Genomic DNA, 25,714 nt, shown 5'->3' with positions numbered 1-25,714 from the left:
CCCATAACATATACATATTTAGATTTACCGAAACAGCATTTGTGGCTAGACGTGCGTTAGAATACGAAGCAACTAGGTATATACGAGCAAATAAAAAAGCTTTTCTGTCAATGTCGACCCTAGTTCGGTGTTTACTAGGTATATTTATGTATCATTTTAAATGAGCATCTCTTTCGCTCAATATACGCCGTAAATCAGTCTAAGTAACCTAGACACAGGCCATTTAGGCTGAAGCCGAATCATGAATTTATTATTAGTGAATAATCATGTTACATCATTTATAATGTTTTATGTATATTTTAATACGTTGAAGTGGCTTGTGGTAGAAATAATAAATAATGTGTTGGAAATACGTTAAAATAAAGCCGAGTTGTTGCAAAATTAATGATATATAGACCGTTGAAGCATTCAAAGTGTCTGGAAGAGTAGCACTCATTTACGAAATATCAACAAATAAGGGCCTAGTGTACCCTCTGGGTTGGAAGGTCAGATGGCAGTCGCTTTCGTAAAAACTAGTGCCCACGCTAATTCCTGGGATTAGTTGCCAAGCGGACCCCAGGCTCCCATGAGCCGTGGCAAAATGCCGGGACAACGCGAGGAAGATGATGAGTCCCATTACTCACTGGAGGCATCACCGTGGGTTTGATTTCTTGGTGCCGGTGTACCGTGTTGTTGTTAGTGAAACTGGGCATCGTTCAGTTAAAATACTCAATATAAATCCTTGATAAAATTAACCATTACAAAATTAAATATAATCCACTTGTAATTCCACGAAAGCGCATTTAAACCAGCAAAGCCAACTTGACCGAACTCTTCCCATCCCCTTTCGAATTCAATATACGTGGAGGAGTTTGATTCATTTCTTATAATCCCAAGAGTTTCCGGGCCCCAGGGTGCTATTCCAATTCACCAAGATCCAAACAAAAATAACTGTATTCTCTTACTACATATAATTACTACGAATATAAAGGTCAAGTTATACTAGTTCCTTCAACTCAATTCGCTAAGCACCTAACCATTATAACCGCGATCTTTGACATCACAATATTGCTAAGGGTCTACAGGTCAAGTTATACTGGTTTTTCTCGACTCACGCGCATATCCCTCGCAATCCGGGTAATCCCAGCGTCAAGTTCCAATCTGCGCTGAGCCCTTTAATTCTATGAATTGATCGTGACTTTTGTTCTGTTTATAATGCATTAGTGTTATTGAATGACGGAGCTTTCTTGGGCTTAGAAAGTATTTTTGATGTTATCCTTTCGTTTGTATTGTAATTCTAATTTTGTTGTGATTGTCTTGATGTTTAAATCGTAATATTGTTCGTTATCGACATTGTATGTTTACCATCGTCCACACTGTTAACATACAGTTCTCAAACCTGAAGTCATGGAGAGTTAATGAAATGAAACTGAAATGGTCTTTATTTCTGGTCTCTCGCTCCATATTTCTGTTGTAACAATGCACTTAAACTATGCTAGTCAGGTACCTACATAACAACACACACACAATAATTTTTCATAAGTACATTAAGTACTGACATTTAGATTTGACTTGCTCAAGCCATTATTTATAAATTTTACAGTCAAATCTGCTTGCAAGTTTCGAATACTGACGTGGCTTGTTAAAGATGTTGCTCTGTAAGTAGCCATTTTTTACACTAAATGGTCAATCTACATAATATAAGAGCTATATATTTTGTATTTATCGACGCCGAATAATTGTAAAAACCATATTAAAGTTAATAAAATTACTATTGTCCAGTAAAATAACCAAACTTTCACATTAATAGTATACGGACTCCTTGGCAGTTTGAGTAGACATCGCTTCGATGATCAAACCTAAAGAATCTATTCACCTGAAATGGTAATATATAAATCGAAACAGTGAAAATGTACGAATAAGTTTAATGTAATCGCATCAGTCTCTGAAATCCGAGGGCTATTCCTTGAAAAACTCAATGTTTGAATTTCACTGGGGCCTTAATGGTTTGTGTTAAGTCATGAGATGTAGCGGATTGAGATAAAACAATAACAACCTACCAACCTATAAATTAATTGCTTATAAATTAACCAACAACCACGATTGGTGTGTATCTACCTTTATTTCTTATCACTTGTAAATATTTAATGTCCAATAGAATTCACCTAATCAGTAAGTGTAATAATCATACCTATCAATTTAGAGACGAGTTCTGTAGAATAATAAAATTACTTCAAAAAGTCCTTTGATAAATGGGCATTTTTAACTTTTACTTTAAAGCGCAACTTAAGTCGTGTTTCGGTAACGTCTAACCGTCACTTCACTTTCCTGACAAAATGTATGGGATTTGACATTTACTGTCAGTTTTGTGACGATTGCTAACCGGCCTTTGTAGGTACTAACACAGTTAAGTGAAAACGCCTAAATAACAAACCGCGATCATCTATGCTTCCAAAGCGTGTGTATGTACTTGATAACGCGGTTGGGTGCATACTTATTACAAAGATACCTAAAAAAATACTATAATATGTAGTCGTACCTACCTAGGTAACTTTTTTCTCAATAGCCTATATGTCTGCAACTACCGATGGCTACAAGAAGAAGAGGGTTTTATTCAGAAATATTTTTTACAACTAGCGATAAGAGCCAAGATGACAATTGAGTATCGATAAATAGTCAATCGAAATCTTGACCCCCCTGACACTCTAGGCTCTCATGACCATACATCGGGTTTTTGGTGCGGGAATGTTTTACACTAACCAAATAACAGGTAAAAACTGTAAAAAACGATACTAATTTAACATTTCTAAGCACATTTGGGCCTTACTACCTAAGTTTAATTCATAGTTTGGTAATTATTTTACAATAAACAAAGTTATAAATACACGCAATCATTCCCGCACCGAAAACCCCGATGTATGCTCATGACTTGGGCCAAGACTTAAGAAGTTTGTCGAAACGCGAAGCGACGGCTCAGGGATTAGACAGAAAGATTTAACAAGCAAACAAATATAAATAAAAAGCGTCATCCGAAGCCGTTAACTTTTTAGTCGGATTCCGAATAACGGGGATTTTAATGCTAGTTCCAATTCCAAGTACCTACTCGTAATAGGGTATTTGACTACTACTCAAATCAGTTTCTTTTTTGGAACTGTCAAAACGATTTTGCGTCTATGGAATTTATATGAAACACTAGCATGTGACGTCACGGTCAAATTACCTACTCTTTATAGCTTTATACGGGTTTTAAAATAGAAATTGTGTCTAAAAATAACTGCAGCTGTCTACTAATTTTGGTGCTTTATTTCATGCATGGTGTAAAAGAATTTATTTTAAATACAGTCAAATACCCTATTTATACGTTTTGATTATTGTAAGGCTTCTAAGATTATTTTAGAAGTTGTAATTAGTTAGGGAACAGCTTTTGTTTAATGTTGTCTATCCTTGTTTGTTGGCTGTCTTTTCAAAATTAAATCTTTCTTAACTTAAATTAGACCATGCTATCGTTTTCCGATTAATCTGATTTGGGGCCCGTTTCTCAAAAGCTTGTAACGTGTAATACAAGTGGAAGTCCCTTTCTAACAAAAGCTGTCAAAAAGTGACATCCGCTTGTATTACAAGTTACAAGCTTTTGAGAAACGGGCCCCTGATATGAAATAAGTAACTCGTCTGTCTGTTACCTCTTCACGCTTAAACTGCTGAAGCGATGTTCACTTGTTGAGTTTGAGGCCTGGCCTGAGGATAGTTTTTATCAATCATCATCATAATTCCACGCAGACGAAGTCGGGGTAGAAGCTATATTACATACTTATGCAAGTATAGTGACAATAATTATTAAATTGTACAACGGGACTTAATCGCGTATCTAAGTTTTTAAGCGCAAGCAAGTTGCAAGCGCAAGTTGTTAAGTTCAAGCGGATAAACAAGACCAAGTGCGGGTAGTTATAAAAACTCGTGCGGTTAGAAGATGCTGATGTCAACTTAAGCCAGTCTTCTCCGAGACCACGGGGACAACGCCGTCCTCGAAACGTCGGAGGTAAATCTTAAAAACTTAGATACGCGATTAAGTCCCGTTGTACAATTTAATAATGTGTAAAAATCGTGAAAGTTTAAATCAGTGTTATAGTGACAATGCAATGTAGTGCGTGGTACAAATGCGCGTTGTAGTAGAAGAGCCGGCCGCAAAATTTCTAACCGACTTGATACCACGATGAAATGCACAATCTCGTCTGCCAAGGTGTTTCGACAGGAAAAGCCTTGGCAGACTTATATATTCCCGAAATGGGGGTTCATACCTACCGACTCGAATTGGTTTCATGGTGGTATCAGATGGGTTCATGTGCGGTAACCGATGGTGACCCTGCTTACATAATCTCGTCTGCCAAGGTGTTTCGGCAGGAAAAGCCTTGGCAGACTTATATATTCCTGAAATGAGGGTTCATTCCTACCGACTGGAATTGGTTTCATGATGGTATCAGATGGGTTAATTTAGGGTTTAATTTAATCCTTATGGTCACCTTTGAGAGCGTCTGCCAAGCACTTCCAGCAAAAAAAAATACTGGCAGACTTCGCTTTTCTGTGTCTACGTGTAAATTTCTAACTGTTACCATAACTGTTATTTCGGTATCAGATGGGTTAAATCAGCCACCTTTTTTCGCACCGGAAGTGGCCTTCTTTTTCGTACTTTTGGCAAGTTCCGCCGTGGCAGACTATCGAATTCGGACTTAGCATCACTTTTATGAGAAACCACTGTGCATTTATTTCATCGTGGTATCAAGTCGGTTAGAAATTTTGCGGCCGGCTCTTCTACCATTGAACAGACCCGCTCAGCCTGATGATGTAGACTGAAGGTGGTAATGGCAATTTAACATTGATATTGTTTGAGTTCGATCATCTTGGGTCATAATTTAAATAAAAAATATATCTTACAACTAAAAACACCTAAGGACTGCGATGCATTACGCAACCCGGCAGTATCAAGAAGCCAGCCGCGGAACCTCCGGAACTTGATAACTTAAAAGAAAATTAGTCGGCAGTTAAATCTTAGGTAATATCAGAAATGGTTTTTTGGCAAACAATTTATCTAACTTCTACTTATAATAGTGGCCTATATAATCACAAACTACGTTCTTTAACGGAATTTTTAAACCTAGTTTATGTAATAAGTAATACTTAAACCTATTTTTATAGACTCATATTTTTCACAATGCTCATATTTTTTCCAAGTAGGTACCTATAGCTATTCAACGCCCCGATCCAGTAACCAACATACGGCTATAATTTATTTTAATCAGGCGTAATAAATCAATAATACACGTCCATCTTAAATAGGCGTAAGTACTCCAGACATGTAAACCCTCGCGCCCTTTCAGTTTCACACAACCGCCTACAACCAATAGCGCTTGTAAAATATTAAGTCACGCCGCTATACAAAGATATTATTCCCATAGGTTGCCAAACCTATTGCCTCAGAACCATCCACATTACAATTTTAAACCTTATCACACATAGGTATAAGGTCCACCGGTGGTGAGTTAAGAGTGTTGCTGTTTATACGGATAATAGGCTAGATGACAAGTATTTTTAATGGTGTCAGTTGATCCGGTTTGTCTTGAGAACCAAATGCTTTATTCGACAAGCAGAATTCAACCTGTCTGGATTGGCGATTGTAGTGCATAAAATTACGTCAGATCGAAAAAACGGTTAAAATGACACGATTCTAGAAACAAAATCGGTATGAAAAAGTTATAGGTCAAAAAGATAGTACCGGTCAGCTGCAAGGAAAAGGTGCCATGCACCCTTACAGAACTATTATATAATCTGTGCCCTTGCATACAAACTTCTAGGCAGGGGTGGTACCATTTCTCTACAGCTGACTGTACCTAACGGTTTGAAAATTAAACCGATATCCGAACATTCCGAACCCTGCTGGCCTCAGCACCATCCGAACCCTGATCGCCTGATCAAGACTTGAGACTCAGTGAGGCGATACCTAGGTAATCTAGTGGAACCATCCTGTAAGGAAACAACGGAAAGGGGCCATTGACCCCCCTTTGTCGAGGGCACTTTCGACTTCCCGAATCTTTTTGAAGATTTCTTTCCTTTGAACATTTCCTTGTTAAGTCTGGGGCTGCAGCGTTGCAAATATGAGCCTCAGAAATGTAAGTAGAGGGATGGATTTACCATGTAACATTTAAGGCTGATTAAGACGGCACGCGAACTCGCATGCGATTTTAGTTACATTGCGGACTGTTGGTTACGTCCAATTCAACCGACCGATCAAAACCCGCAATGTAATGAAACTCGCATGCGAGTTCTCGCATCGTCTAAATGAGCCCTTAGGTATGAGGTAGGTTGAGATGAGAAGTTTGGATTTTCTGAACGTGAAAGTTATGGTCTATATTTTGTTTTCATGTATTTGGAACGTCAATCGAAACATATATAATGTACCTGTATGGAAATAGACACTTGACTTTTCGTATTAGCATCGAATAATTTTACGGTTTAGACTCACTTGTAAAAAAACAAACAAGTGAGTCTTAACCGTAAAATTATTAAATATTAGAGTCTGTTCGGAAAGAGAAGAGTCGTGGAATGTATTGGGTCCCATCATACATTCCACGACTCTTCTCTTTCCGCACAGACTCTGTAGCATCTGTCATCAGTGATATGTGTCAGATGAGTGTCAGTCATACGAATGGTCCGTGTGTCGAAGCCAAAAATGTACTGAGAGCTTCGTGTATATTCCTTCGCTGATCCAATCGCATAACAAGCAGCCCGCAATACGAATTCCGGGATCGATCTCAAACGGGTCTGACGTCAAAACCAAAGACGGATGCAACATTAATGAGCCCCCAAAACAAAATGGCGCCGCTTCCGGTACCGAGCCGGGTTAATTATTCAAGAAGGCAATTCGAAAATTAACGTTTGACGTATTCGTATTCGCTTTGTTTAGGGTGTCCGCTAACTGGCGTGGTTGCGGCGAGCGGGTTAACGAAAAATAGTAAGAGAAGCGCTAACTGGCGCGTGCGACGGATTTTACCTACAATCGCACCCGCGTGCGTGCGCCCGCTCCGTGCACCCGCGCCAGCTAGCGCACGCCCGTAGGATTTGACATAAAGTGTCAATCTATAGAAGGTGGTAACTATGTAAACAAACCGCCATATTAAAATTGTCTTTGAATGTCAATTTACTAGTGACTTTTGTTTACATAGTTAGCAAGTTCCATAGAATGACACTTTAGGTATATAAATAATGTTGCACTTCCACTCTTTATAGCCTACCCATGCAAATTAGCTTTATTTAAATGGACTCTAGCACTAGATTTGTTTTAGGCTAACACACGTAAAACATAGGCAAGAACAACTTGCCTAAATGTCTATGAATCAGCGAACTAAGTTTTTATTACTACCAAAAATAGTTCCGCTTTTGGTTGATTTTATTGTAATGAGGTTAGTTCAACTGGTATAAAACTAGTGACTCCGCCATTTTGAACGGTTTTTAACGTGGTTAATAGTTGATTTAACTGGTGTAAAACTAGTGGCTCCGCCATTTTGAATATCCATAAACTCTAAATCAGCAAACAAAAATTATAATTATGTTCTAACCGCACACGTGGCCAAACCAAAATGATAGTCGTTTGCAGAGAACGAAACGAAACGCTATCATTAAGCACGGGTGGCCGACCAGTTCAGGCATCTGTCGCGTAAACGGAGGACGCTGGTTCGATTCCAGCCCTAGACATTTTTTCCTTTAAGTATATATGACATTTATTTCGTTTAAAAGTGATCTTCTTCTAGACTTTTATTATTCTATGGAACTCGTTTAATCTCATTTAAAGGAATAGCAGCTGGTATTTCATTCATCTCAAATCTGCAAATTGATATCCTTTCGTGCTTCGGCTTTTAACTATTCCTTCCTCCAAAATTGATAGAATAGATAATGAGTTTCTCTAACTCCCTGCAAAGTCGGACTGCAAAATCCAAGAATATTTGAGAACTAAATTTTGAATAAGTAATGTAGAATCTGGAAATGGATTCTGAAATCTTGATAAAATAAGGACAGTCCACAAAATAAACTGTCGGGAACAACGATGTGTCCGTTTTGGCAGGTATCGACATAAATATCATGTAAAAACCGCAGGTTCGGTTTCGAATTTGACAAAAAATCCGATTTTGATTCAACACTACTAAAATTATATTAACCTACTTACACGAGCAATATAATAAATAGAATCTCCATAAAAAAACAACCCGTATTCATTGCTTCTAATTGTGAAACTTCCAAAGTGCTTTACAAAAATTTCCTTGGATATAGTGACACCCCAACGCTTTGTCACTCCAAAGCCGAGTTAGCTCAGAACTCTATATTTGTATCGCAAAAGCCACCATTCTGCTTTCCCCCACTAATTTCGCGCCCCGTAATTTTTCACTCCACATTCCTTCTGTTTGTTTGCCAAATATTTGTGGCCCTGTAATTGGAGTGGGCCGAGACAAAAGGAAATCGCTCAGAAACTGAAATTTGCCAACATCTGTGTGCAAATATTGACAAGGCGGATTGGGGCAAGTAAACAGGTGATTGAGATGACTGGAACAGTTTTCTGGAACTGCGGGCATGGAAAATTTTTACGTATTTTTGCAAACGGGAACCAGCTGGATACCGGGAAGTGATTCATATTTGAGCTATAAGATTTGAAACAAACATATTTACAAACAATTTTTTTTTAGTTTAGTTTTCGATGAAATTTGCTATATGGGGGTTTTGGGGGGGCGAAAAATCGGGAAAACGCGCATTTTTTAATTTTTATATGTTTTCCGAGCAAAACTCGGTCTCCCAGACAAGGTAAGGGTAAGGGTAATGTAAACATACTGGTGCTCGACGCGGTCCCAGTACATGTCATCTTGACACTTAAGTCATTGTCAATAGAGATGACAGCAGGGTGTCATCTATTGGGCATTAGCATGTCGAGCACTAGTACGTTTATCTTATCTAATACCTTTAAACGAGCAATTCTTGTTTATTTATACAGGGTGTCCCAAGAAGTAGTGATATACTGAAGCTGGGAGGTAGAGTACCTAGAGGGCTATCTGAATCACCCCCATGTATGTTCCGCGATTTTTCGTATTTTCGGAGTTACGATTTTTTTTAATTTTTCACCTATCGCCGAGTACGATGAGATTTTTATTTATGGTGACGTGAATTATTGCGGTAGATGCTTGATTTTTTTTGTGTGCTAAGCTGATAGATAGGCCAATTCAGTATGGTAACATTTACTATCGTTAGATCTTTGAATGGAATTAAAAAAAAAATAATGCCAAGAAAGATAAAATTACCCAGTATGTTCACAACTTCAAGGGCGCTTAGAAAAATAAAACATACTTGAAAAATTAAAAAAAATCGTAACTCCAAAAATACGAAAAATCGCGGAACATACATGGGGGTGATTCAGATAGCCCTCTAGGTCCTCTACCTCCCAGCTTCAGTATATCACTACTTCTTGGGACACCTTATATATATATTTCGGGGATCTCGGAAACAGCTCTAACAATTTTTTATATGGGGGTTTTCGGGGGCGAAAAATCGATCTAGCTAGGTCTTATCTCTAGGAAAACGCGCATTTCCGAGTTATTATATGTTTTCCGAGCGAAGCTCGGCCACCCAGATATTTAGCTATAAAAGAGTGTAAAAATTACAGAAGTCGCGCACTAAACAACGTAGATTTAGGTTAGTCGAACAAAATACAGAATTTTCTTTAAAATAGAAAAATCTGAGAACCCGACGCCATGGAATCAATTAATATTTAATGCAATCCGTTTACCTTTTAATTGGATTGACTTCAGTTCTTTGTTTTAAATCTTACTTCATTTTTAGGGTTCCGTACCCAAAGGGTAAAAACGGGACCCTATTACTAAGACTCCGCTGTCCGTCCGTCCGTCCGTCCGTCTGTCACCAGGCTGTATCTCACGAACCGTGATAGCTACACAGTTGAAATTTTCACAGATGATGTATTTCTGTTGCCGCTATAACAACAAACATTAAAAGCGGCCAAGTGCGAGTCGGACTCGCCCATGAAGGGTTCCGTATTTAGGCGATTTATGACGTATTAAAAAAAAACTACTTGCTAGATCTAGTTCAAACCAATTTTCGGTGGAAGTTTACATGGTAATGTACATCATATATTTTTTTTAGTTTTATCATTCTCTTATTTTAGAAGTTAGGGGGGGGGGCACACATTTTACCACTTTGGAAGTGTCTCTCGCGCAAACTATTCAGTTTAGAAAAAAATGATATTAGAAACCTCAATATCATTTTTGAAGACCTATCCATAGATACCCCACACGTATGGGTTTGATGAAAAAAAAAATTTGAGTTTCAGTTCGAAGTATGGGGAACCCCAAAAATTTATTGTTTTTTTTTCTATTTTTGTGTGAAAATCTTAATGCGGTTCACAGAATACATCTACTTACCAAGTTTCAACAGTATAGTTCTTATAGTTTCGGAGAAAAGTGGCTGTGACATACGGACGGACAGACAGACATGACGAATCTATAAGGGTTCCGTTTTTTGCCATTTGGCTACGGAACCCTAAAAACAGAATAAAATAAAGATTTAAGTGGGGCTCCCATACAACAAACGTGATTTTTGACCGAAGTTAAGCAACGTCGGGCGGGGTCAGTACTTGGATGGGTGACCGTTTTTTTGCTTGTTTTGCTCTATTTTTTGTTGATGGTGCGGAACCCTCCGTACGCGAGTCCGACTCGCACTTGGCCGGTTTTATTTAAGCATTTTCTACCTTGTGCCATCGGCTACAAAGGTATTTTATTGAATTTAATTAGTTTTGTTATTCATACTATCTGTTTTATTTAACAACTACACATCACAAAAGAACTTTACAATACATACATATACTTTTAAATTGAAAATAAAATGTAAACGAAACAAAAGAACGAAAATATTAAAAAAGCGGCCAAGTGCGAGTCGGACTCGCCCATGAAGGGTTCCGTATTTAGGGGATTTATGACGTATAAAAAAAAACTACTTACTAGATCTCGTTCAAACCAATTTTCGGTGGGAAGTTTGCATGGTAATGTATAGCATATATATTTTTTTGTTTTATCATTGTCTTATTTTAGGGAGTTACAGGGGGGGGGGACACATTTTACCACTTTGGAAGTGTCTCTCGCGCAAATTATTCAGTTTAGAAAAAAATTATATTAGAAACCTCAATATCATTTTTGAAGACCTATCTATATATCTAGATGAAAAAAAAATGTTCATTTTCAGTTCTAAGTATGGGGAACCCCAAAATTTATTGTTTTTTTTTTCTATTTTTGTGTGAAAATCTTAATGCGGTTCACAGAATACATCTACTTACCAAGTTTCAACAGTATAGTTCTTATAGTTTCGGAAAAAAGTGGCTGTGACATACGGACGAACAGACAAACGGACAGACGGACAGACAGACAGACAGACATGACGAATCCATAAGGGTTCCGTTTTTTGCCATTTGGCTACGGAACCCTAAAAAGCCGATTTTGTAAACATATTTCAGTTTTATTAAGTTAGATACTAGGATCTGTACCTATAATTTTACGCAACAGTAAAATGCATAAAACGCAAAAATAGAATATTATTTTATTTAAAGCTATTTTATTTTATTTAAAAAATAAATAAGATCATAAAACGTGTACCTATAGTTTATAGATACATTTAACTTACTGCGGCTTTAAAGCACTTCAAAAATAAATAATATCAGATATTCTCGTGAATCGTGAATTTCTGTAGGAAAAGGTTTATTATTTTATGGAACAATGGCGTCTGTGTGAAATTAAAGCTCGTCAGTTAACGGCCACATTAGTTTGGGCTGGGCTATAGAAAACATGCGGACAGTACACAAGCTTAAACAGTAAGACTGCCCTCAAGTTCATGGTGTTTAAAATTGACAACGTTCTCAATTTATACATGGTCGACGGGGTCCCTTTGTTTGACATGGGTGTCATTCTGACATAAAGTACATAAAGTTGGTTGGTGGTTGGGTTGGTTGGTTGGTTGGTGGTTGATTGGTTGTTGGTTGGTGGTTGGTTGGTTGGTTGGTACGGGTTTGACATAAAGTTTTGAGTGGTAATGTATTGTTTGTCATATTATCATTAGTCCTAATTCTGAAGCCGTTAACTTTTCAGGATTTTCGTAAGGGTTAACCTTACCAAGCAAATCTAACCTAACCTATAGATAGGTTAGGTTAGATTTGCTTTATAGCAATCCTGAATAATTACGCGTTTCTGAGAAAAAAAATAATTATGTCTAACGGTAATGTGGACAAAAAAATACATTATGACTTAAAACTTTATGGGATACAATAGAGGACCGTAAGAATGCCCTTAAAGCAAATTCAAAGTGTTAAAAATTTACAAGGTTTCAATGTTTTTATTTTTATTTTTTATTTTATTTATAATAACAGTACAGCTATCATGACAGTTACCCAATGCGATAGTGTAGCAAATATTTACATAGGACAAAACAACACAACACAACAATTATTTCTAAGAATTATAACATAATACAAACAAAGTGATTTTACTGAAGTCATTCTCAGAACAATGGAACACATCAATCCGGGTAGCAACACGATTGAGCGTGCTGCTACCCGTGTTGGGTCGGTTACATCTAAATTATGATAAAAGAAAATAGGTAATACCTATACATACAAAATACATCGAAGAAAGAACTGTTGTTCTGATTATCATAAAAGAAAACTATGCTGTTCTTCAATGGGCAGGATGTATGAAAAAATAATCGCGAATTCTCGGGAATTGTTAGCCCTAATACGAACCAGAGAATCGTGTCCAGAGAATTATTAATCCTTCGAACTTCGGACTGTGTCATGGTCTGGGTATTATTATGTGGGCTGTACACACTCGTCGAGAGACTCCTAGACAGGCGAGTGTGTACATACTGCTCCCTTCTCGTCTCGCTCTTCCTCGTCTCGTCTCGCGCTTCTCCGATTGGATCGGCGAGAGACTCTCGACGAGTGTGTACAGCCGACATTAGACACACAAAATAAAGATACTGCCCTACGTACTCGTACTGTGCCTGTGCCTGTGCACTGCGGCATTGGTCAGACAATGGTCCTCTTTCACGGGCCGCTTTCAGCCGTGGGAGCGCGCACCTGCCCAAATTACAAGTTCCACGCGGCAAAATATTCCGCTCGTGGAAAATAAACCGACTATCTATATGTAGCGTTGATACGACCAAATATTTTGACAGAAAGAAGCTTTAAAACTGTCAAATTCTTCATTTTTATGCTCCTAGATGTAGATGTAGATGTAGTCATAGAGAAAAAAATACATAGATTGCTCACTCCATACATCAGTTTTAGTACCAAAAAGACTATTAGCATCTAGCATCGAGTATCGGAACTATCAGTACTGCTACTTGACAATAGATGTAGCACCGACCGGAAAGTCTTATGCTGTTGAGATAAGACTTTCCGGTCGGTGCTACATCTATTGTCAAGTAGCAGTACTGATAGTTCCGCTACTCGATGCTAGATGTAGGCACTGAAATTAATAGTCTAACTGATGTATGGAGTGAGCACTCTTGTCTTACTATATTTCTCTATGATGTAGTGTAGGGACGCCCGGCCAGAAGCAGGCGCGCTGTCGATCGCGTGTCGCGTTCATTCAGCCCTGTTCCCTGGAGTTGGAGCTGCAAAGTTACTGTCCCAGCGGCGTTCCCACACTATTCTCCTCAAATCTTGTTTTCCTGCAGAACACAAGGACATCTTTGAGTTCGGCGTCCTTTAGTTCGTTTTCTTTCAGTGTGTCTCTACCGAATGTATTATATCGCGGTGCCGCATACATAATACATTCTGCTAGTAAATGTAATGTAAGCTAGTCTCCTTTATGCTCCTAACATGAGCAGGATGGCGATGGCGTTTATAGCATGTCCCTGCTCATTCTCCTGGTCACTGCCCTATCGTCAACGACATACTGGACTGTAACAGAGTTCGCAAATTGCGGACATTTTTCTTTGTCACTCTAATTACACCTTCATTGGAGTAAAAGAGAAAGATTCCGCAATCTGCAAATTTCGGTATTCGCGGGAGCCCCTCTGTAAGGGACGCATAATATTCGGATATTTCGGACGATGGATGGAAAATAAATCGACTATCTGTAGATATCGATACGACAGGACAAATCTAATAGCCAATAGCCATCCACAAAGCAAAGCTATCCAAGACAGCTGCAATAAAATTATTTTGTTAAAATAAAAACACAATATGCGATTCAAGCGAATATGCATCAGATCGAAAAAGCATTTCGTAAATTCCGATTTTATAGACATTGGCTCTTTGTTAGTATTATTATAACCGATCTTACTCGTAAACCCTCCACCACTAAAAGCGTCAAATTATTCCGGCGGCCATTTTGAAAAATGCGCCAAAGAGCGGTAGACAAATGGTGCGGACGTGGTGGTTTATAAGCGCGATAATACTTATGTTGAGTGCGCTCGCTTTGAATGCAGATGTTTTTTCTGAGCTTGGTCATAATGGATAGTTGGGTAAATAGTTTAAATTGTAAGTTCTTCTTTTTGTTTCTGATTCGCCGATTGTAATAGCAATACGAACAACAATTTACAGCAAACAAGTATTAATATTTCATCCTTTATAGACATCCTTTAACATAAACGGATAAGTTCACATTTGTACTTGTTGAATGTATTTCTACTACTTACCTACCTAGATATATTGGTATGTGCAATAAAATATTTATTTATTACTTAATGAACATTGAACAGCATCACATCGGTTTTCCTTTTTCAAAACAATAATAGAACCATTTCGTCGCTATACTTACTCAACCTCATATCTGCAACAATCATTTGATGGAAATGTCGCTTTTCTTTCATTCGGAATACGGGTGTTTTTGTCATCAAATGAGTGTTGCAGATACGAGCGTGTGATAAGTATAGCGGCGATTTCCTATAACCGTAAAACTTACTACAAATGCATCACGTTCTAAACAAAGCCACCCCAGTGCTTAATGCCGGACACGTCCGTGCCTAGATTATCGCTCGCCTGAGAATAGCGTCCCATGTTCAGCGAGACTACTGCAGATCAGAATTGAGTATAAGGATTTGCAATGTTAGGTTGTATAAGTTTTTTATGTAGTCAACATCGTTTGTCATCAATGATTAATCAAAGCAGCAAACTCTGTGTTAGGATCAGTGTTATGATTAACAGAGATTAATAATAGGCTATAGTTATCGGCCACTACATAGTAATTGACCGTTCTTAACAATAAAGTTTCCATTGGCTTGTTTCTTTCTGATTTGTTAGGAAAGGCAATTACTTTGATGCCAGTGTGCTTCGGTGCATCGGCATCGATATTATATTATCAGCATATCTGACTAGTGTCTGTGGTTAAAAAAAATCTTACCTTCAAGGTTTATTTTTAGGGTAATGTAACTCATGTATATCGCCAAAATTACAACCACAATAACTGTGTTCCTGATAGTCCATTATTATTTTGGTTGCACCGAAACCCACCTATTTAGGTCAGTTCATTTGTAAGGTTTTGATCTAAAATAACCGTCCGGAAAGTTGAATTGTGTTTGCGTAACAAGTATAGAGCTAATTGGAATTTCGTCTGTCTAACTTGGAATTCGTACTCTGCATATCGACTGGTTTTTGGTACGTGCCTCTGTGTTAATTTGCTTCAAAATTGAACTCTAACTATATCGGAGGAAATGCAATAAGCGGAGCAAGATAGTTGCTTCCGGGAGCCATTGCTCAATACTGTACAGGAAGTTGGTTCGGCCAGCAACTATGATTGCAGCTGTTAACAACCCCAACAATTGGCTTGTATTTTGTACTTACAGATTTTGGAACGTTTTTCACTCAAAACTCGCATTACTAACATAGTATATATAGCTTTAAGTGTTTATATAATGGCAACGCATAGGTACACGCGAAATATATGTAAATGTAACACCAATGACTGTGCAAGAAGGTTGTACCGAACACCGCGCCTTGCGGGACTCCACAACGTATCCTACATTATATGCATACAAAAACAATCGTTTTAGTGCCTTATGTTTTTAAATTAACCAAAAACAAACTAACAAAATCAAACAAATCATAATACTAACAACGAAATATATATTAAACTATAGCAAACAATAACACTACACTATCTAACGCTTCAAGGAGTACTAGACTCACTTCAATAGCCGTCAACGTGTTTAATTAGTTCTGTTTCGTATTTATTTTGTGTTATATTCCTTTCATATACGTGCCTATTTTCTTTTCACACCATTTAGATGCCTAGGCCATAGGATTGGATTTAGATCACTACTTTACCACACAAGGCTGTTGACTTTTATGTTTCACGGACACTGAGCTTCTTTTTAGTGTACTCCTGACCTCACACACCGTACAAATGCCCGCAGTTACCTCAACTATTAGCTTCCGACACCTTCGGCCTATGGTGATGGTATCTGGACTGCCGTTAATAGATGATTGTCGATGTGGCGACGAAAACTACCTTAGTTCTGGCGTCTACCTTGTCTTCTACTGGAGCACCCTTAAAGAATTTTAGACTTTCTGACAGACCCTTGGTTTTGTCAAGGTTTTACTTGGTCTATTCCTTAAGGGTGCTACTGAAGTGCGGCTAGCGAGGGTGGTTGGCACTGGGCCTGGCTGGTAGTACCTTTCTTGGTAACGTGGTTATGGGGCAGCGGCGGCGTGGGGTGCTTGCCCGCCGGCGGTGCGCGCTCTGTTCGAGGCCCCGCGCCGGCCGACGGCGCGTGCGCCTTCCCTCACGCGCTACGCTGCGCCTGATGGTACCATCCTGCTTCTCACCGAGAATGGGACTCGCCTGATGACGCGCGCGGCCGCCGCCAGCCTCCTGCGCGCCGCTCTTCTGTCCCCGCGACCCCCGCGGCCCCGCCCCGGTGAGCCGCCGCCCTCCCTTTCTCTCTCTCTCTCTCATTCTCTCTCTATGTGTCTCTGTCGGATTTCGTCGCCTCTCGCACTGCACGCTTTGCACTTCGCTTTGTAAGGTAGGAGCGTGGAGTACCGGTGAACGATGCCTTACGTTTTCCGGTTTCCAGTTAGGTGTTTTTCACAACATAATCACGAAGTGCACAGAAAAGGTAATTTTCTCAACCGAGCACCCTTAACCAACAAAAAGTTTTTAATCATCATTAATTCAATAGAAGTTGTAATGAAAATCAGCACTTCTTAACTTCTTTACAGGAAAGGTAATCCAATTTGAGAATTTCTGATTGGAGTTTAATTTTAGCTATGTTAGCGGTTTGTATACAAGTCGAGCATACTAATTATAAAATTTCTTAATAAGTTAGTAATTGATTCAACTTTTCGCTCCTACTTTATGCCTGCATGCTTTTAGAATTGTTGAACTGCCGTTTTCCCTTTTCCCTAATTTCCACCTTGGACTTTTGATGTGGTAATTCTGACGCACCTACATCTCGAGTCCAAAGCGGAAGGTCTTGAGATGAGCATGACTGCATGTTTTCTTTCTGCATCTCCTATACGATCTCTATGGTTACTGCGCGGCATAGACTTGGCTTTGACGAATAGTTCTCGTGGGACTGCCGTCCGAAGGCTTTGCTATTCAAAATCTTTAATCGGGAATACGAATCTAAATTCAAAATTATTTTTAAACATTTTGCCCGATAAGTGTTTGTCGATATCGTTGTATGTTTGATCGTTTTTTATCTTTACCGTCAGTAGGGAGATTTTTTATCGATGTTTCGCTACCGATGCTAGTGCGCGATAGTCTCTGAGGTACTCGGAGTCCCGTCGCGCCACGGCACGGTCCCGAGCTAGCCCAGCTAAGCGATTCCATGGATGCCATTCCAGTAAAACTGATGTCGGACGGCCGGAACCCGAACCGGACGGGGGCCGGCGTGACCTCGTGGATCGGGGGTATGTCCATAACACAGGATGGGAACCTGATCGCCCCCGACAAAATAATCAGCCACGTCCATCGATACGCAAGCCCCCACTACAACCCCCACGGACACCATTACCACCGCTGGAACCACGAGCCGGGGGGAAGTGAAGATCCGCTATACGCCACAAAGACCGTCTACGGACCAGGATATATTGATGAGAACCGTACGTATGGTTTATTCTTGTACGTAAGCCAATCTCTAAACTTCATTATTAAAACTCACAATAAAAACTCAAATTCTTAAGGGAGAGATTAGTTGACGTCCAAATGAAATAGTTGGTATAACGAGTTAACTTACACTTTGTGAACAGACAACAACTAACCATAGATATCGTAAGTTACACTCACTTATCCAGCTTACAAGATGTACAGTTAGCGGGATCATTTACAAGACCATATACGACACGGGTGTATTCATTTATTACAGCACCATCAACATGTATGTAACCCTCAGTGGTAATGTTATCCATCCCTACTTTATTTACCCCTGTATTAACAGCACTTTCTAGATGTTTAGAATTACCACAGTTTTTAGTATTATGTAGGTTTCGAACCAGAAAGTGCTTTTGGAGATTTTCGAGATATATATACAGAGTAAAGCTTTGCGTAGATACCTAAGTACTAATGATTTAGAACGGGACTCTCCTAGTTGCTTTAAAGCCCTTTAATTCCGCCTCTCCTACGGTCATCTCTAATATTTGTAGAAACCTAGTTTTAGGAGTGTGTTGTGACAACGGTTAGGTGAATCTCAGTGAAGCTGCTGGGATACATGTACCAATTAGATTAACCATTTATAATGTTTTCACAAAAACCAATTGTATAGCTAAATTACTTAATTGAAAATTTGCTTAAATCCGCATGCATGATCCCCTTGAATAACCCCGATCACAGTAATTAAGCTGAGTTTTAATCATCGTAGGTACTATAAACATCAGTATCAGTTGATTATGAGCCATCCCTTTTAGCATGATCAAGTTGTTACAAAATTTAAGCTTGAGGTATATCGAAATCATTGGCAATTCATCATGGTTTACAAAACACCGTTTTTTCAGGTTCCTCACGTTGTGTCAGTTTTAATACATTTTGTACAATATATTTGTCTTGGCATGCATATTATATTTATATCACGTATCCAAAGTTTATTATACTTGTTTTAAGTGCGTATTTGTTTTTATAAACACTTTCGAATTTGTTTTTTTCTTTTTTTTTCTGTTACTCTTTTAGATAAGTTCGTGTATTTCTATCACCTTGTGGTATTTATTTATTATAAAACTACGTGTTTTCTACTGCCTGAACTGTTGTCCTTCAAAACAACTTTAGGTATTATAATTTACAAAAAAACGTGATCATATTGTTATCTGGCTCTTACTGTTGTTATTTTTAATAATTGGATCTTAAACTTTACGGCTAACTTTAATTTTCAGGCTTAGGTGTTTTCATACCATATCGGAATATATCATTTTAGGAATAAAGTCATAAAACCATAATCAATAGGCTAGGTTCAAATACTGATAAGTGATATTAAATCATTTTTGCCGTATCGTTGTCTTCAAGATATTCTAAGACATACTGTAATCATAATTTCTAATTACACAATCCTTGTCTTTAGATGTTTCAAAATTTGTTGCTTTAATATTTTAAACTTACATAGTTAATTTCAAAGCTAATTAGTAATTCTACTTTTGCGTAAATCTAAGCAATTAAAGCACCAAATTTATCAGCAAGCATCAGTATAACAAAAGCGGTCGAAGTTTGCATCCATACCATTTTTAAATTGTAGGTTACATTTAAAATTTCAACCGCTTCTGCTGCCTATAACCAAACCTTGTACTAATCACCACTCCACTCACACACCAAAACGAAACTAACACTTGACACCAACCAACAGAGAGGATTGGCAAAGAGAACGGTAAAGCAGGTGACGACAAGGTGGCGCTCCAATCGACATGCCACGTGGCCCTGGAGACCTGCATCAAGGACAACGAGTGCTCCACGACCCTGGATCCTGTGCTGCAGAACTGCCACGCGACCAACTGCGACCGGGAAGGCTGTATGGCGGCGCTGAGGGGGTTCTATAGGAAGCCGGGGGTGCATTGGAACACGGAGATCGCCTTTTGCCTGTGCAAGTAAGTATATTCTAGTTGAATTTTTTATTCCTGATACCTTATATAAAGCTTGTACAGTCGCCATCAGATAGATTGTGAGCGCCTTAGCCGCTGTGATATATCTGATGGCTACTCAAATGTTTACAGTCGTTATGTGAAATTGTGAATATTCAGAGATATCACGGTTCTTTTCTCGTCATTTTCTTCATCGTTCAATTATATTAATATAATGCAAACGAAAGATACGTAGCACCGAAGCGGAGCATAAAATTTGTTCAAATTGTAACACGGGAGATTAAAGCGCTCGAAAATTCAGGATTCAACTGAATCAGACTATACAACTGTCTGTATTCTCCAGGAAAACTGTCAACAAGGAGGACTCATGCATGCGTGCCCAAGAACAACTCCATCCGTCTTGTGCCCAACGTCCACCCTCGGGACAGCCGCTACCAGCCTGCCACACTCTCGCCCATGCCTGCCGCGAGGAACCCGAGTGCAGGTAATATCAGGCAAACTGACAATAACGACTCGTTCAAGGGCAACTCCATCCGTCTTGCGTCCAACGCCCACCCTCGGTACAACCGCTACCAGCCTGCCACACTCTCGCCCATGCCTGCCGCGAGGAACCCGAGTGCAGGTAATAGCAGGCAAACTGACAATAACGACTCGTTCAAGCGCAACTCCATCCGTCTTGCGTCCAACGCCCACCCTCGGTACAACCGCTACCAGCCTGCCACACTCTCGCCCATGCCTGCCGCGACTCGCGAGGAACCCGAGTGCAGGTAATATCAGGCAAACTTACAATAACGACTCGTTCAAGGGCAACTCCATCCGTCTTGCGCTCAACGCCCACCCTCGGGACAACCGCTACCAGCCTGCTACACTCTCGCCCATGCCTGCCGCGACTCGCGAGGAACCCGAGTGCAGGTAATATCAGGCAAACTGACAATAACGACTCGTTCAAGGGCAACTCCATCCGTCTTGCGCTCAACGCCCACCCTCGGGACAACCGCTACCAGCCTGCTACACTCTCGCCCATGCCTGCCGCGAGGAACCCGAGTGCAGGTAATATCAGGCAAACTGACAAGAACGACTTGTTCAAGAGCAACTCCATCGGTCTCTCCCTAATGTTGGCTGTTCCCTGCCTAGTTTCTGGTTGGTGTGGCTTTCCATATTCTTAACCACGCTTACCGCGAGGAACCTGAGCGCAGCTAACATCTAGGAACCTGATAAGGACGGTTCCTCCGCCAGTCCTTCCAAAGAATTCTTCATACAATAATAACATCAGAGGGGCTACCGCGAAAACCGAAATTCGCAAATTGCGAGGATCTTTTTCTTTTACTTCAATGAAAATGTAATCAGAGAGACAGACAGATGCCCGCAATTTGCGAACTTCGATTTTCGCGGTTATAGCCCTGGAATGGTTCTGAAAGGACTGTGAGTTAACATTATTTAATTAACCTTAGAGTTTATCCTTCAAGTGAGATAACGATAGTATCGTTTTGGAGTTTTTCCTTATTTAGAGTAGTATTTTAAGCGTCGTGAAATCTTTAAATCCTTTAAGAAATGTAGTTAAGACTGAGTACCTACAAAAGTCCAATCAAGTTAGAAACCCCGGATTCGACCGGATTAGAAACCTGGAAAGTTTTAACAAGCTATTTGAAGCTCCTCTTCTCAACAAACAAATATAACTTAGAATCTTTTGCAAATGTCATACAGAGTTAAAGCTAATTTTATAATTTCAAAACAGTTTATCATGTTCAATGTTCGGCGGGTGAATCTAATCACGAAGATAAATGTAACTTGGATTCCTACCTAATTAGGGCAATATCATTAACTCGGTAATTTAGTAAAAACACGTCCGCAAACTATTCCTTCTAACTCTAAATATTAGTGTAACTGAGAAATACTTTGCCAATACATTTGCAATCCTACAAAAACAAAACACAAAGCCAATATTATCACATCTTTCACTCCACTAATCATAATATTGCAAACACAATAGATCCAGTATCAACTCCAATCCAAACCAGACCCTGCTACAAGAATATACAGTCCAGTTTCATTTGGCGAAGTAGTTGTTAGCTTAATGAAGGCATGAGTGTGGAATTAGTACAGTCTGGCTCGCATTTGCGGTGGACTGTAAACTGATTGGAATGCTCGGTAGGGCTGGTGATCCTGTGTCTGACGTGACTATTCCGTCTCTTGGACGTCTCTAGACTGGATCTAAATTAGGTACTGTGTTAGGTAATGGGTCATATCAGCCGGCTTAGCCAAGCTGACAATCGCTATCGCTTCGACAACGAAACGCTTTGTGTCTCTCTATCACTCTTCCATATGTGTGACAGTGACAGTTGCCTTTCGATCGCTACGGAGCGTAAGCGATTGGTACGTTGGCTACGCGACTAGAGCGGTTAAATTTCCTAATTTCTTTTTGACGAACAATGACGAACATTATGATGACAATCTCGGTAGTTTGGAGCGGTCTTCGACTTGTATCAAAATGTCCAGTTACTTCGTCAAAAATTGTATGACTGATATTGACCCGCGTCTTAAATAGCAATAGATTATATAATAGTAATAGTAAGTAGTTCTACAAAATTCTAAATTGTTCCTATTGATCAGTACCTACTCTTTTTTCTTGTTTTACTGTCCAAATCTCAACACAGGGTGATGTTCTGACTAGGTAAGTACATCATCACTATCATCAGGCTATTTCAATTTTGAATTAAACATCTAAAATATCGACCGACCGGTCTGGCCTAGTGGGTAGTGACCCTGCCTGTGAAGCCGCGGTCCTGGGTTCGAATCCCAGTAAGGGCATTTATTTGTGCGATGAGCACAGATATTTGTTCCTGAGTCATGGTTGTTTTCTATGTATTTAAGTATTTGTATATTATATATATCGTTGTCTGAGTACCCACAACACAAGCTTTCTTGAGCTTACCGTGGGGCTTAGTCAATTTGTGTAATAATGTCCTATAATATTTATTTATTTATTTAAAATATGCAAATCTAAGTTGTTTTAATACGCAGGTACTATTTACCTTTTTACCCAAGTAATAAACTATTGCAAGTAAGAGCAAACTTTTTTTTACGTGGCTAAAAAAGATAAAGCTGGCTCTCCTAGATAGCTATATTTAAAACTTTTAAAAAGTATCATATACTCTTAGAAATATTCATGTGATAAGAGCACTGCACGAAAGTGAAAAGCTTTCCATGAAAAATTCAATTCAATTCAATTTCTTTATTTTTCAATATAGGCATTAACATAATGCACCTATGAAAATTCAGTGACACCCCTAAATCCGTTATTCGCCCGTATTCGAATCATTCGAAGGCAAACTTTCTAGTTCCATCCTATTTTCCCGACCTCGTCAGTGAAGGAGGCAAAACGTTCGGTTCACTTGTTATCATTAGAATCCCACCATCCCAAAACATCTTAAGAGCCAGGGAGTCTCCATTCAAAACGCGATCTTATTCTGAAAGTGTCTGGGTTGGGTTTTAGATGGTAAGGTGGGATTTTGCTGAATGAGAGACCAAGATTGCGGGGCTCTCGGACATCAAATAGTAGAAATGTATGGTCAGGAATTTTGCCTTTGGTGCATTTGGTAATATTATGAAGGTTGCCAGGAGAATATATTATTGTTATACTAGTCGTCACCCGGGACTTCGTAGCTGTAGAAGTCATTAATAACTTTGGACCCCATTTACAATTCCTTACGGTTCATCGTGTCTTAAATATATTTAAAATTTAAATGTGCCTATGCCTACCTTCAATGGTTCAGTGATCAGTCTGTGCGTTCATACGCTCTTTGTCAGATCTATATGACGCGCTTTTTTATCATGTAGATATTGTAGATGTTGAAGAACGTTATTAATCGGTCAATAAATATCTGATGGAATATCATCATTGATGAGACTGATGAGCGAGTTCTAAAATCCATTAGCTCAAATTAGTGTTACCTACTACATTTATTTTTCTGCAGACCTTACTTCTGACTCGATCTCGCAAGGAAATTTCGTATATACTGGCTCCGTTGCCCTCCAGGCTAATATGAGGCTTTAATTTAGCCTTATATGCCCATTTTGAGAGATCACACCTGCCTACTCGTATCGCGGAAAAATCAATAACATGACGAGTAGATCCTAATTTCAAGCTAGTGCGATATGGTTTATTTGCGTAGTTGAATGAAAACGCAGCTGGTGGATATTCACAGATCCGCGTTTATGCTGCTAATGGGATATTCAGAAACGAAAAATCAGCAACAAATATAACACACATACAAAGTGAAAAAAATTACCCGTTGAGGAAGCATTTCAATGATGATTTTGTGAGTAGGTACCTAGTCTAATAAGACTACACACATTTACAATCAATGATGCTTTGCTACTGATCAGAGGTTCCCATGCAGTTTGGCACGCGGACCTGTCCGTCAGCGATTGTAAAGAGATTCGCGACAAGTGGCAAGTAATACACAGGTATTCCAGATGAAAGTCTGGTTATAGAGGTACAGACCTCTATAACCAGACTTTCATCTGGAAAAATGTGAAGGGGGTAAAAGGTTTGATAAGTCCTCCGATAGAGAGCAGAGTGACGTCGTAACCTGCGGGAAGACATGGCAAAGCACGACGAGCTCTGGTTGGACCACAGACACACATCTGTGATCGATGCGGCAAGAAATGCCGATCGGCCATTGGTCTATCTATATAGTCATCGCAGTCGATCTAGGCTCTAGACTAACTCCTCAAAATACCTCTTTAGATGCTGCAACTATCTAGTATCTGCCTTTGCAGATACTAGATAGTTGCAGCATCTAAAGAGGACACACATTTCTTTATATTGTGGCCAATGATGATGAGAGCAAGCGAACAAAAGTTATCAATACATATCCGATGTCATTTCGATTCGTAAAATCTATTGGAGCACGAACCAACCGCGGTCGGTTGAGCGGAAAGCGTAGCTTGAAATAAAGCCGAGCTTAACGCATTTGATGCACCCAATAGCACCCGCAATGAGCGCTTTGAACGAGTTATTTCATATTCTATCTGTCCTAAGACAAGTTTATTCAATACCCGCGGATGCCTATGTCATTTCTCCTCCGTGTGGGATAGGAATTCAGTTCGGTAAGTACTTTACCTGAAAAAAAGGGGTCAACCTCAGACTAAGAGATACTTAAGCTAGAAACTCGTATATGTAGATACCTACACCTTCAAAATAACCTAAAAACATCTCCAAATACATAATATGAAATAAACATAAAAGCTGTCTCAAAAGTCATAGAAAATCTCGTGTCTGTAAATATATAAGTGTAAATTGTATACTGCTTTTTCATCGAATAATAATTTTAATGATAAATATCTAATGTTGAAGATATTCGGGCCAAATAATCTGACCCGATTTGTACCACCATAGGCCTTGTAACTTAACTATCTACCCTAAAACCGAATTCGATTAACATATTTCGATTAGGTAGGTACCTAGGTGTTATTTGAAAATGAAAACAAAGGATGCCGTTTAAAATGAAAAACGAACGAGATTGTTAAACCAAAATACATTACATATTCGCCTCACCTTTTACTATTGTAAGCTAAACTAGAAAATTTGCAGTCCCAACCCATACACGTGATTATACTAACTATTTCTACACG

At 39.2% G+C, this 25,714-nt stretch overlaps 1 protein-coding gene across 2 annotated transcripts in view; it reads left to right on the top strand.

Annotated features, from left to right (window-relative positions):
* LOC134658299 (GDNF family receptor alpha-4) overlaps positions 1 to 25,714 on the top strand; it is a 321,487-nt gene that overhangs the window by 281,944 nt on the left and 13,829 nt on the right. The window contains exons 7-9 of one of the 2 annotated variants that reach the window (XM_063513925.1): positions 17,864 to 18,121; positions 19,846 to 20,083; positions 20,421 to 20,561. In XM_063513925.1, coding sequence (XP_063369995.1) covers positions 17,864 to 18,121; positions 19,846 to 20,083; positions 20,421 to 20,561 — 637 coding nt within the window. Of the gene's footprint in view, positions 1 to 17,863; positions 18,122 to 19,845; positions 20,084 to 20,420; positions 20,601 to 25,714 lie in introns of those variants that run through there. The other variant, XM_063513924.1, reaches the window with a different exon arrangement.

This window comes from Cydia amplana, chromosome 22, assembly GCF_948474715.1.
Source record: "Cydia amplana chromosome 22, ilCydAmpl1.1, whole genome shotgun sequence".
NCBI lineage: Eukaryota > Metazoa > Arthropoda > Insecta > Lepidoptera > Tortricidae > Cydia > Cydia amplana.
Note: the sequence above shows the minus strand (reverse complement) of the source record. Positions and strands in the feature narration are given on the sequence as shown.